The sequence below is a fragment of the Vanessa atalanta genome, chromosome 18 (assembly GCF_905147765.1).
Source record: "Vanessa atalanta chromosome 18, ilVanAtal1.2, whole genome shotgun sequence".
NCBI classification, from domain to species: domain Eukaryota; kingdom Metazoa; phylum Arthropoda; class Insecta; order Lepidoptera; family Nymphalidae; genus Vanessa; species Vanessa atalanta.
The window spans coordinates 11,115,882-11,131,012 of NC_061888.1; the positions used below are offsets into that span (position 1 = coordinate 11,115,882).

At 32.9% G+C, this 15,131-nt stretch overlaps 1 protein-coding gene across 2 annotated transcripts in view; it reads right to left on the reverse strand.

Annotated features, from left to right (window-relative positions):
* Window positions 1–15,131, reverse strand: part of LOC125070868 (nephrin-like) — a 52,308-nt gene that overhangs the window by 14,137 nt on the left and 23,040 nt on the right. For both annotated transcript variants that reach the window (XM_047680866.1, XM_047680864.1), the window contains exons 2-6: window positions 7,126–7,258; window positions 6,552–6,760; window positions 3,613–3,723; window positions 960–1,163; window positions 464–615 (exon numbers count right to left, since the gene is read on the reverse strand). In XM_047680866.1, the coding sequence (XP_047536822.1) occupies window positions 464–615; window positions 960–1,163; window positions 3,613–3,723; window positions 6,552–6,760; window positions 7,126–7,258 (809 nt within the window). The remainder of the gene's footprint in view (window positions 1–463; window positions 616–959; window positions 1,164–3,612; window positions 3,724–6,551; window positions 6,761–7,125; window positions 7,259–15,131) is intronic.

The following is a 15,131-nucleotide window of genomic DNA, read 5'->3' on the forward strand; positions in this document are numbered from 1 at the left end:
AATACGTCTCGACTTGTCTTGTTCAAAGAATTGTCATTTCATAAATAAAATTAATATCTACTCCTTCGTTGGCTTAGTGGATAGTTTCTTGACAGCGTTTATGTTCTCGTGACTCAAAAAGCCCATAAAGCCGTTGATGTGCGAACTCTCTCCATTGTGTTGGGCTTCGATCCAATCGGATTATGATAGCGAAGGATTAGAGAGAGCACTGTTTGTGCACACACTTATGCACTATATCACCTGTGCAGTTGGTTAAACTCTTTTAAAACTGACAGTCATTTTTGTCAGGGTATCATCATCATTATTATTATTATAGTTAAATAAAATCATGGAAAAAATAATGTAATTAATTAAAATGACAGATTTGCAATAATTACACCCAATAGTATAATAATTCTAAGTTAATAATGAGGATTTTTAAGCCAATTTATTATTGAACCGAAAAAAATAATTAGTTACTTACATTCTTAGCCTTTTTCCTCAAAGGCTTAAAGCCTTTCCACCAAGAGACTTGGGCTTCGGGTCTAGATCCAGATGTTTTGCATTCTACCTCGTAGCTTCTGTCTGCTGAGAGCTGTCTGTTCTTGTTCAATATCTGGACGGTGAGCGGCCTTACTGTAAGTAAACGGCTTTTATAATAAAATTCATTCCAATTTCAATTAGGGCTTCAATATTATTAAAGCTAACGGTTTGAATCTGTATTTTTTGAGTTAATGGGAACAATAGGAAGAACTGACCAATTGCCAAGATATGACCAAGACACGTCTATTAAAAATTTAAAATTTATCAATTTTTTTTTTTAATTTTTATTTTGGTAATATGTTTTCTCTGGCATATTAAAATAGTAAGTTTTCAGAACGACCCATTCGTCTAAACCAAAATCGTATGCCTATTATATTCAAGAACTAATTTCACAGTCTGAAAGGCGAATTAGCCTTCGACACTGGCAAATTACTCACGATTTATATCTAATATCAGAAGTTTGGCTTGTGGCGGCGCGAGGTTAGTGTTCGATGCCTGACAGATAAGCCTCGCGTTGAGATGCTGCCTACCGATGCTCGGGAACGTCAGATTATTTACCGTCACGCCGCCATTTTGTTGTTCATAAGAGTCATCTATAACTGTATTCTCTAAATACCATATCAAACTCGGCCGAGGATCACCTGTTAAATGAAATAAATGTATTAAATTTAAATAATTATAATGCAAATAACGCACATTTAAACGTTCTCTGTCATAAGATAGTTTAATATTCATGTCTTTAATACTAGCGTATTGGAGACGTGGAAGTCCGAACGTAATTTTTGACAACATTTCCCTTAAAATCGGACGCTTTAAATTCAATCTCACTTACGATCAATTCTTTCTGCAGGGGGAACATTGGCGTCACATATTTAAAAGGTGTAATAGAAGGTACCAAACATGGCAAGGTCAAGCTGCCACTTATTACAGGAGTACCATAATCACAGTGTCTTAATTTAATATAAAAACACTTCGTATATCTGACACCTAATGATATTAATACAATGGCAGTATATCAATACTCAAATTGTCATAACCCAGGAAAAAACGATAAGTCTTGTTAATTTATTTATAAAATATTAAGTGTTCACCACCGCCCATAAAGGCATTGGCGGTATTAGAAATATTAACCATTTCTTACATCTTCAATTAGCGTTCAACCTTGGGAACTGAGATGTTATGATCCTTGTGCCTATCGTTACATTGGCTCACTCACCCTTCAAACTAGAACACGCACTCTAATTTTTGTTTGGCGGTCGAATACCACAGCTTTACCTAAGTATAACTTAGACTCAGTCTGTTCAGATGTAATTATTCTTTTAATTTAAAAAAAATTTGAAGATCACAAACAGTCAACAATAAAATTAATGTTCATTTTTATTTTGAAAACTTGCAAATATTTACAATAAATTTTATTTATTTGTATATATTAAGTAGCAACATTTGTGTCACTGGTTGCCTAAATATATTCAGCATATTAATCATTTCCGAGAATTTGTCTTGCAAAACGTATTTCTGCGAGTATTTTGTAATACCAATTAATGTCTCTAATGTAAATAGAAGCCGGCCTTAACGTATTTCGTTAAACGTTTTTCAGAGAAATTTAATAAATTTACACATAAATATACCGTCTAACAATAACCAACACGACATGTAAACTGTCAGATATAATTTAACTGCTATTCATTGATGCAGGATGCCTAAATTCAAAATAAGTAACTGAGTTTCTAACCGGCTCCTCTCGGTAACATTCCGAATCAGCCAGTATACATTTAAGCTTCTAAAATAAAATTCTAAAGATGGCAAACCTCTTGAGAACATATTTTAATAAAGTAAGTAAATAATGACATCAAGTTATTTGATAAAATTTTAAAACCGTTTGAAGTTTAATCTAAGAACAATTGTTAAAATCACGGTAAAGAATGTTTTAAATGATATTATATCGAAAGTATAAAATAATAATTGCCGAGCCGACGTACATTAAATTACATTTTAAAATTACAAAAAACCAGTAATTATATTTTGCGCTGCTGTTAAACATATTAATGCATTTTCAATACTTTCCGTATTATTCCGGGGCCGGCTGAAAATATAACGTGTAATAACGGTTCATCTTGTTAAAGAAATTAATGTTTTAATACAGCGAGGCCTCTTCACATTACCTTGAAACGACATATTTATCGTTCCGACAATCGTGTCGGATGCATATTGAGATATGACGTATGTGTTACAACAAGGACAAGGAAATTGTTTACAGCTACGATTAAACTATCGGTCGCGACAAATTTCTGACATTATCTAACCGTCGGATAAATCATTCTATTGGATATAATTGAAGTCATTTTATACATAAATCCAATTTCAATGACCTCCTCTGATTTTATTTACATTTATGAAATTCTTCTTAAATAAAGTTTATTTTAATTTTACACAGTTTTATTTTACTCTATGAATTATTATTAAAGTACTGTATAATTAATATACGGTTAAAGATTTAACAGCCAAGAGTCGAGACTCACCGACAAAACTGTTCGTCCGACTTATTGTAAACCAGCTCTCGTGAAATCACGTTAAATTGTTTTATGATACGACTTTGTTAGTATAGTTCGAATATGATCGAGTTTTCAGGTTACATTAATGTGACGTAGATGGACTTTTTTATGATAAAGATAGGCGAAGTGGTAAATGAACCGACTAATGGACCAACACCACCCAAAAACATTTACTGGCATTGATTTGAAAAGTTAATTATTCCAAATATCGTTACACAACAACAACCTTGGGAGCTAAGATGTTATGCCCTTTTGTGCTTTCAGTTACACTGGCTCACTCACCTTCCCAACTGGAATACAGCAATACTAAGTATTGTTTTACGGTGGAATGTCCAATGAGCGGGTGGTACCTACCCAGACGGAGTTACATACACAACAAGTAGTAAATGACTGTTGATTTATGATACGATTTGGAAAATTCTTGTTTATTTGATATATTTTTCGTTTAAATTTGAAGAAAAAATTTGAGGCCGATTCGTTTTGTATTTCGTACGTCATCATCATCTATTTCTATGGTTAAAATATATGTTGTTCTTACCTCCATGAACTTCGCAGAGTAACTCCAGGGTTTCACCTTCATCGTACGGTTCCAGCAGCCGCGTGTGGTCCCTGGTCTTTGCGTCTATTATGACTGGTCGGTTCGGTGGAGCTGTAAGGAATTAATGCTTATAGGAAGAGGTAAAACCTCATAAAGGTAAAGGTTCGTATTGGCAGGCAAAGTTTCCTCTAATCCTCTGATGAAGAAACTTGTACAGAGAACTTAATCAGTCCAAGTTATAAGTACTAACATAGCTCTTTATAGTTTAACGGTACTATCTGGATTGTATTCTCAATTGTATTAAATAGTAAAGAAAAATTAACGACATTTTATCAATATTATTATATTTAAATTATTTAAAACTTCACCTATCGACAAAGGGAAGACTGATAAAGTTTAGACATCAAATAGAACAATTGAAAAAAATACCGATTACCATGTTTTCCTTAACCGCCGAACACGAGGTACTACTGCACTATAAAACCAAATTAAGCACATGGAAATTCAGTGGTGCCCGAACTTAAACTCGCAATCGTCGGTTAAGATACAAGCATTCAAGCCATTTGGCCATTATGGGCCAAAATGTACATTGGATTAAAACACTCGATACAAACACAAAAATTGTGATTCCATTTTAAATTCAATTAACACACAGAATTTAACAAACGCTTAAAGAATACGTTCTAATAGACATTTCAGTAAATTGAAAAGCACTGTCTTCCTGAATGTACCTACACGTATAGGATATAAATAAAATAACGTAATAAAAGAGTACAGTCGTGCTGAAAGTGGTAAGTTGTTAAATACTCTCATTTCACTAACACCAATGTTTATAAATTCCATTTTCGTTGCGATATTACCAAATAAATAATATTACCGGTATTAAATCTCAACTTGAAATCGATTTGTATAAATGTTTTAAGCGTTTCAAAAGTTTTGAACGATTTTAATAACGAAATACACGATTTCACGTAAAACCATTTCATTTCAAATTGCGAATGCGAAATCTTCTTTAACTTTTATGAAATCGTACTTATTGGTCGGAAAATTTGCGTCATATTACGTTGTAATTTCACGAATGTATCATTATTATCAACGGTAATGCGAGGATATTTACACTAATGAGAAAATTTTAACATCGACGTTGAATCGCTTGAAAAATTAACTAAGTGTGAGAGACACTATGTGTTATATTAAAAATGTCGGAACTATTTCACTTAAAGCTCTTAATTTTAATTTATTTTTATTTAAAAAAAATGTGCGTGTACATTCTATAACCACGTCAGGAGTTCTACTTATTCGACCTAATTAGAAAATAATTTTTAATTGCATGCAAATCAAGCGTAACAATAATATAATAAAAAGTTTTTTTTTTTTAATAAGTTTAATTTATCTTTTCCCCGACACCCATAATACTAACTTACGAATATGAAAATTCGATATTTAAATTTGTCTATTTAAAGCAACTTGACACTTAAATGGCGTTTTAGCGAGCAACATAATCTTGTAGACTCGGTGTCACTGTGTGCGCGTGTCATAAAAAAATATCTAAATTTTTTTCTAAAGTGCCAATAGAAGTATAACTTCAAAATATACACGATTTAAAAAACTAAAAAAAAAATCAGCACATAAATTATACAACCTTTTATATGAATATCAATAGTACACTTTCGTTTGAGGTAATATTTATATTTTATATAGAGTAAAATAGAGATAAAATGTTCTTATTCAATTATAAATGTCAGCAAAGTATATGTATAATAATATTACACGCATCACCCAACACAACGTGAAAACATCGAAACCTTTAAATGCCTGCTCGAATATAATTTAAAACAAATGTTTGAAAGTGCAATTAAAAGAGTAATAACAACTTGACATTGGAATTATTACAAGAGGTTTTAATTATAAGAGAACAAAGTGAAAATGATAATTTTAAATAAAAACGTTGGAAGCCTAAAAATATAACCAGTATTTTATCTTCGCGAGGTTCACATTTAAATCGCTATAAAAGTATAATAAAATAAAAACGTTATAAAGAACTAAATCGACTCTTAGTCGTAGTATAGTTTCATAAGATACGCTACGAATTATGTAACGAATGATTTTATACAAAAAGTTCAATTATTATTTTAATATTACGTTTTAGCCCTTTTATATAATTTTTTTTTTATTATACGGTGTCGGATGGGTAAATAGACAAATTATTGATTGGCAAATGATAAAAATCCACTCCACAGCTTAGTTATAAATACAGAATCTTTTCAGCCGTATTTCCAGTAAGTAAATATTGGATAGACAAGAGACAGGCACAATCTACGCTTTTCAATATTCCAGAATACGATGTCCCGGGAGATTTAAAAATATTTTTGTCTCGTATTCGCAAAAGTTATGGATTCCTCAGAAAAATAATTAAAAATGAAACGTAGCCTAGGAAAGTCTGCTGCAGTTGAATTGAGTTTTTACAACTTTTACTATGATAGTAGCGGAAGATTATTATCAGCCGATTTTGATTCCTCCATAGATTTTTGTTTCGTTGCCATTATTCGAGTGTTGTTTTGTTTCGCTTAATTAATTTTTAATTTCTATTAGATTATGTACATTTATATCTATGTCTATATATAACCATTCCCGACATTGCCAATACGCCACTTACCTTGTTAACTAAGATTATATGTCTCTTATACATGTAGTTACACAGGTTTATTTACGAAACTCAACCAAAGAAGTATAACTGTTTGGAGATAGAATGTGTGATCTTAAATATAGTTACTTACCCAAACGGGCTTATTCTACTAGCAAATAAGCTACTTATTATATAATTTTATAGAATTTTATATTCGTACATTTGTATATTATAATTATTTTTGCATTGACAACTACAGAACCAGTGGACTAAAACGATAAAATACAAAGACAATTTTGAGCAGTTTACTTACTAATAACTGTAAAGTTGACTCTCAAATTCCTGGTTGGTGAGTTCCTAAAGTCAACTCTGCAGCGATAAATCCCAGTGTCTGCGGTGCTGACGTTATCTAGAAGCAGGATCGCTGGTACGGCTGTAGCACGAAAATACGCCCGAGACCCGAAGCCACTCGGGGAAGACCACAGCTTGGGCTGGCTCGGTGTTCGACCTCTGATGTCATAGCTGAGAGAAGCTAGATTTTAGTATATCATATAAAATAGTTTTACTGAGCTAGAACATATTATTGAAAATACTATTACATAAAATATCTCTTAAATTATCAATAAAATTTGCCAGATAATATATCAGCAACCGGTATTCCTTACGTAGTAGTTTCAAGGTTTCACCTGGAACTAAAAGTTCTCGTCGAAACTATAAAACTAATAGTAGTAATATTGTTATCTAGACACGTCTGTATTTTTATCTGAAATGCAAGCTTCAGGCAGAAATCTTTTAAAGAAATGATTAAATCTTCTCCTCCAATTCCCTGTCCATTTTCTCAATATGAAGAACAGGGAATCATAAGCTTTGTGTATGAATTATCTTACCTGTATAATGGTTCCCAGTCCGCCTCTTTAAACCATAGCACCATTGCAGCCCCGTCATCAGACGATAATGGCTGTGTGTCGCATGGCAGTGCTGCCTTCTTCCCAACCACGCCAGCTACATGAGCAGTGGGAACTGTGAACAAGGAAAGATAATAATGTGCTGATGTGGATAAAAGTTACAAATATGGCGAATTATGATTAATTACAAATGAAATAATTAAAAAATACATGTTATCCCAGAGTAATATAAGCATTACTATTTAAATGGCAATAAAAAATAAATCTTAGAATATGGATTTCGGCCGTCGTCCGTCAGCCGGTGTAGCCGAAATCAGTGTGAAGGACAACATCATCAGAAAATAACTTAATTCTTCTAATTACTAGTTTTATAATAAATAATTAAATCGCAGTAATAATACACAAATGTCAATACTTCCCATGCAGACCAGCTGCTGTTATGTATAATGTATATTTGATTTAGATATTCGATATCAAATGTACTTCACACATGAAGACATCCGGTAGGTGAACGGCCGTCATCTATGGAGCATGACAGGCAGCCTTCACACGATATCCACTGACAACAGACACTGTTGCCATGGGAAACGATATATAGGATATCATATAACATGTCACAAGGGACAACGCGTATTAATCAACATGCATCGCCCACGTCTTTGGTTCCGTATAATTAAAAAAATAAAATCGGCTAACGTAATCTTTATACAAAAACATTTCGATTCATACCTGTATCGTTTGTCTGACAAACTTCAACAACCTCGATGGTTAGTGCCTAGCTTACAAGAGTATAGGAGCCTATAATGAGGCTGAAAATTCACATTAGCCCAGAATCTGAATGTTGATAATACGTGCCTCGAAAAGCAGAAACAGTTGATCCTGCGTCAGGTCAAGAGATCATTATCATTTTTGTGTTAAAGATTAACCAACCAACAGCTTTTCATGTTATTATATAAAGATTCATTTATTTTGTTATATTTATTATATTAGAGATTGAACAAAAAAAAGAGAATATTTCAATATATTTGAAAAAAGGTAAGTAATAAAATGCGAATACTTTAATTGGATTTGTCATTCATGTCGTGATGAAGTCTGCACGTGTTTGAACATTTGAGCAACTTTGTTAATTTCCAAATCCAGCTCTTTGCATAATAGTGGGCTATTTATAAACTTACAGAATAGCTGTACTCTATTCGAATCGTATTACGAGGAAATTACACTTCTGCGATCGTAACACAAGCAGTTTTGTTTCATTTATTTAACTAGTTACTATTATTTGGATCACCCAACTTTTGATTGGTAATTATAGCTTTACTAAAGAAATCTTGAAAAATAGCGATTCTAAATGGCTTATCTTAAATAAATAATATTTTCGTTTAAAAGCAAGAGATCAGAACTAAAAATAGGAAGGTAGCGCTCACATTGATATTCTCTGGGAATGGCAAAAACTCAACTCACTTACATTTCGAAATTGTAATTATTTTTATCAGATATATGAGTTAATTGCGATTATAATCAATTAATTAATTAATCCTTAATCACCATACCACCAACATCGGTTCCACTTAACAATGAAATGTACTGGACCTTTTAACAACAAACAAAATTAAATTTACGATGCTTTCTTCGATCCCGGTTAAAATTCAGAGGATAAGCTTTATGGTTTATCTGAAAATCAACCTTAAACTTGTCAATCAGTTGATCTATTTCGAGGCGTTTCTCATTACGCAGCTGCGTAACATCAAGGAATACTTTGAGGGTTCGTACAACAAATAAATTACTGATCGCCTGCAACTGGGTTTGTACGAAATGCATAAAAATCTGTTTACATACGTGTCGATTGGTGTTCGGTCCAAGTCATAGAGAATATAATTTTATCCATTTTACAATCTTTTTTTTATGGCATTGGTTGGCGGACGAGCATATGGGCCACCTGATGGTAAGTGGTCACCACCGCCCATAGACAAAGCCGCTGTAAGAAATATTAACCATTCCTTACATCACCTATGCGCCACCAACCTTGGGAACTAAGATGTTATGTCCCTTGTGCCTGTGATTACACTGGCTCACTCACCCTTCTAACCGGAACACAACAATACAGTGTACTGTTATTTGGCGGTAGAATATCTGATGAGTGGGTGGTACCTACCCAGACGGGCTTGCACAAAGCCCTACCACCAAGTAAGCAATTTTTAGTTTTACAAACTCCGTGGCTGGTGAGTGCTTACCATCACGTGGACCATTTGCCAGTTTGTATATATTTATATTATATTTTTAACAATCTTTCAACGCATATCACGTGATTACACCTTAACATCTTTTGTATTCAATGTTTTACTGATCAAGATTCGTTGTCATTATAAGATAATAATATCGCTCTAGAGTAATCTAAGCTGTATACGCATTATATGCTACAAATAAAATACATTTTTTGACAGGAAGTCTCAATAACAATATTTCTTACTGGCCCTACTCCTTGACCTTGAGATTTACCCCCTTCAAGCCACTACAAAATCATACACAAGTATATATTTAGTTTTTAACGGCATCATAAATAATAATCAAATTTTAATGTCGTACGGATACGATATAAATAAACGATTTAAAATTAACAACGCTAAAGTTTATCACTTGTTACCACGACATATTGTTTACATTTGCGACCCGACACGGTGCATGAATACATTACAATACTTGAACGCCTTGAATGTTTATACGTATCTTTACATATTTTAAAACTTACTCCTGGAACTTACGTCCTTCTACTCATGGTTCTGAAAATCATTGAACGTAGAATGAAAATATTTTTAGCTCAATTTCATACTTTACTTTATCTATTATGCCTTATAACTATTCTCTTCCGGGGTACTCCAACAAAACAAGAGGACAAAAACAAAATAAACAACATTGACATCGAATTGACGCCATATAATTGGTCGAGAGCTTGAATAATCTATAAAAATGGCGTTTTGAACGTCGGACTGTTATCGGAACTTTTGAAGTAATAAGTAGTTAAGTGAAATATCATAAATTCAAATCATTTGTAAAAATACATTGGTAAAGAAGGCATATCATTTGATACAATATTATATAGGTGATAAAAAAACGTGGAGTTACTGCTTGTTGACTTCCAGGCAGGAGACGTAACATACATATAAAATTGTATTTAACTAACATGACTGTATTTTTAAACATTTTAAAAGAGTAACTGAACTGTACTGAGTTTCTTGCCCGTTCTTCTCGGTAGTTTCACTTTAAATAGTTTGTTAAATGACGATTCAAAAGTGCTTGTAAAAACCTACTTGAATAAAGTATGTTTTGATTTTACTGTGACTGTGAAAATAACCAAAATATACTAGACGGCCGAACCATTTTTCGAGAAGGTATAATATTAATCTTGTATACATATATTATGTTCATTCCGGAGTGAGATGTCAGATACACATCACTGCGACTACTGAGGCCCGTTTGTTTGTTTTTGCCCCACGATTCAATATAATTGCATCGTTTGACGTCGACTACCCGAGTTTGTTCATCTATGTCCATATAATGCTGCGAACACACTACACTAATACAACCGTACTGCGCGAACATTGTTCGAGTCACTTTAATTTTATGAAATTCATTTAGTACCGGGCCACGGTTGCGAGAACTTAACTCCATCGTCGTGATTAAAATTTTTGTTTCGTAATTTCATTCACTTTGCTTAACAGCTAAACAGCTTTTGCAATGTCATTCCATTTTATCCAATTCGCTTTCAGTCAGCTGACGATCGAGGCTGTAAAATCGCCCTTTGACCTTTATTATGAGCGGATATTTTTTAATTTTTTTCTATTCAATAAATTCATCAAAAGTAGACGAGAATAATCGACCACTGCTGTTATAGGATACAGAATAAACCCAACCAGACTACACTAAAAATTTCATTCTGCCACCAAACAACGTTGCGTGAGCCACTTCAATTACAGGCTCAAAAGCCTAAATAAATCTGATTTCATTGTTTGCATACAAAATATTAAAAGCTTATTCTAACACAGCATTCAACGCCAAAATCAAAATATTCAAAATAAAGTGTTACACTTGTTTATGGATTGCATAAACTATAGTATCGGTTCGTAAAACAAAAATCTGAGATTTCAGACGATCCGACGAAAGAAACGAAATGAGACTTTTACAAATTTTCTTGCATTCATTTTTTTTTTTGTATTTGTTTTTTTAATCGACAAATTAGTAAAGAACTCTTTCCGATCGTATTTGCCGTCCCAACGGACTATAAAAGTGAATAAAAAGTGTCCATGTATACATCCGGCAGAGTCTTCCGCGACTCGCCCTCCCGCCTTGAGACGCTGTAGATGCCACCCTGGCCAACAGTAACAGTCAATTCGAAAAAAAAAATGTCCATGTGTGTTTGACCACACACTTGTGGGCTATCCATGTATCCTGCGCAGTATCCTACTCTCCCTTGAGATTGACCGTCGCCGGGTTCATCCAGGAGGATATCGTAAATAATAGTTGTAACTCTATTGTTGAGGGTAAGTTGAAGTATTTTCATTCCCACTTTTAATACAAGCTTAACACTTAATTAATTACGGGTAAATCGCGAACCGCTGATTTACCCGCGTTTATGTACCATAACATAAATCAATAAATACCGAACAATAGTAAAGAGAGCAAAGCAACGTTTGATTCCTGATTATATTTATAAGTCCAGAACAGCGGGAAACAAGTCTGAACGTATATTTTAAGTTTTATACCTTTCGATAGTCTGAACCGATCTTGATGAAGACTTGGACCTTGGAATTATTCCTATAACACTTCAATTTGTACCTAACTTTATTTTTATTTTCGTTTAAAAAGAGAGACAGCCAGAAACAAAAACGATGTTTATTTTGAGTTTGACATTACTCTCAGACTGATTTAATTTATATCTATTTAGAATAATTTAACATATATTGATATATATTCCAAAAATAGTTTAAGTATTGGTATATATAATTATACACACGACGATATTGTTATTAAAACTTTATAATGGTGTACGTGACATTGTATATTCCGAGAATAAACTTTTGAAAATGTTGTCCTAAGCTCACTAACTTCCGACTAAGTTGTGAACTAAATTTTGAAGTATATTTGGAATACATACGAAACATATTATACTGACAAATAAAATATCATAATATTTAAATATATGTAACAAAATTATGGTTATCAAAAGTCATTAAATTGTACATAGGATTCCTTTATGTCACATTACCTCGTATACGTATCATATTATATAATCGTTATTCACTTTTGGAAGTCAGTCAGTCAGTGTCAAGTCATGTACATTTACGCCTTATCATGAAAACCATAGATCAAGGTATGACATTTTTTTTGAATTACAAAAAATAGAATAATTATTATATTTAATTAATACACAATATAAAATTTACCACTGGTTCGAAAGAAACGTCAAAAGAAACTAAGCGGTTTTTTTACGTCAAATATTTATAACTGTTTACAAAAATCAGCAATACATTATATTAATGAAATAACATTCCAGATCTAATGTCTATGGGCAGTGGTTACCACTTACCATCCGCTGGCCAATTAGACTATTCCCCTACCTACGAAGTTTTGTGCGAATCTAAAAACGAACAAACTTATTTAAAATTAGAACACTATTTACAAAAACGGTATTATCGTGTGAATGTTTCGTTTTCATTGGTTTTTATACAGGATGTATAAAATTAAAACATGCAATGAGAACAGTGCAGTACAATATGAATCTATCGTAATCCGTTTAAAACAGTAACTCGTTTCTTGGATTTTTTCGCTAACATTTACATTCTGAACCGGTGGTTACTTCAATTTTAATTAATCTTTTATAACAGCGATACAAAATTGCTTCAAAGGTGCTTATTGAAGTATCTTTTTATTTGATTTGGTTATGAAATCATCGTAATTATTAATTTTAAAATAATTAAAATATAATTCACTCGACAGTGTCACTCAAATGAATTATTTTAAAATTAATTAATAAATTAATCATTCTGGCTTCTTCAAGCCCGTCTGGTTAGGTAGCACTAACTTATCAAATATCCTACCACCAAATAGCAAACTTAGTATGATGTATTCCAATTTGAAGGGTTATTGAACCAGTGTAACTGCAGGCACAAATATAACATATTAGTCTCTATGGTTGACGACGCATTGGTGATGTAAAATACGTAAGTTATATAACCTAAATGCCAACACGGACCTACCTCGTTGATCTAGTGACTCGGCCAGCTCACCTTAGTAAAACCCTCAGGAAACTATTTTGTTAATAAATTTTTATCATGCCATGACAGGCTACAAATCCCACATTCTGAATCCCGGATTTCTATGTAGCTATTGCAATTTTTTGACAAAATATTTTTGTAATAAACTGGATATTTGAACTCACGTGCCTAGGAAAAAAAATACAGCGGATGTTCCTGCAGTTGACTCTCTTCGGTCATCAATTAGACTTGAGATTTAAGGTACAGAAAGTGCACATGTGATATCTAGACACGTTAAAAAAAATAATTAGGAATCCGTTTTTATTATATTCACACTTAATATTTGTCCTAACCAAAAGTATATATAATTATATATATAACTGAGTTATATGAGCTATATACCTACTTTGTGCCTAAACATGCCAGCATACCGAAATAAGTCGTCGGTGCACATAAAGGGAATAATTACCTCAAACGAACGGACGGCCGTATAATTTATTTTTGTCACACAAATAGGCCGAGCGTCCAAACACGGCGTGTCGTTACCACTTTTGGTTTATACGTTGACTGATTAAATATTTTACCCGAACATATCAGAGCAATCGATACTGCTCTTAAATTATTTTTCATATTGATAATAAAGATCAAATAATTCACAGAAATCGATCGATTTAAAACAATTTTTATTTAATTTGAAATTATTAACAAATATTACAAGCACTTTTGAATCGTCATTTAACAAACTATTTAAAGTAAAGCTACCACCGGTTTGGAATGTAGATTCTACCGAGAAGAACCGGCAAGAAACTCAGTAGTTACTCTTTTTCAACGTTAATTATATATGTATGTTATGTCTCCTGTCTGGAAGTCAACAAGTATTAACTCCGCGCTTTTTTTTCATATATATAATCTTGTATCGAATAATATGCATTCTTTCATATAGTGGAAATTATTGTTACCATAAATGCATTACCCATGGGCTCTAGAAGATTTTCTCCTCCTATTTTAAAATTATAATATTATAAAATCAATGGTCATAACTGGATGCTGCCATAACAAGCAATTACCACGAACTATTTGCCCTCCAACCTTAAAAAAAATCCTAAAGAAGTTTGAAATCAATACTTGACCGATATATTTCATGATCCTCATTGTGCTTTTAGAAAAAACTTACCAATCACTTTTTATATAGCTAGGTGAAAAGGTAAGTGGTCACCACCGCCCATAGACAATCGCGCGGTACGAAATATTAATCATACCTTACATCGCCAATGCGCCACCAACGTTGGAAACTAAGATCTCATGTCTTTTGTGCCTAAAATAACACTGGCTCACTCATCCTTCAAGCCGGAACACAACGATACGTACTGCTGTTTGGCGTCAGAATACCTGATGAGTAGAGTGAGATAATTGAAGTATTGCTCTTATAACAACTAATGAAATAGTATTAAAATGTAGAGTTATAGGTTCCGTATCCAGGCATGTAATAAATTAAAATTTGTAAATGTTTTGTACATTATTAATTGAAGTATCAGGGATACATATCTCTATAACCCATCATATCGTCTTGGGCTTAGAACTCCTACGTCCAATATGTCACAACGCATGATCATAAAATACGTGAATCTTTATTTGTTTTGCGTAACGCTTCATAGCTCTTATTCAGTGGACGGCCAGCACAAGTCTGTTTTGTTAAACGAATAGAGTTTAGGAATCGACCGCCGCACACAGTTCAAGCTATGT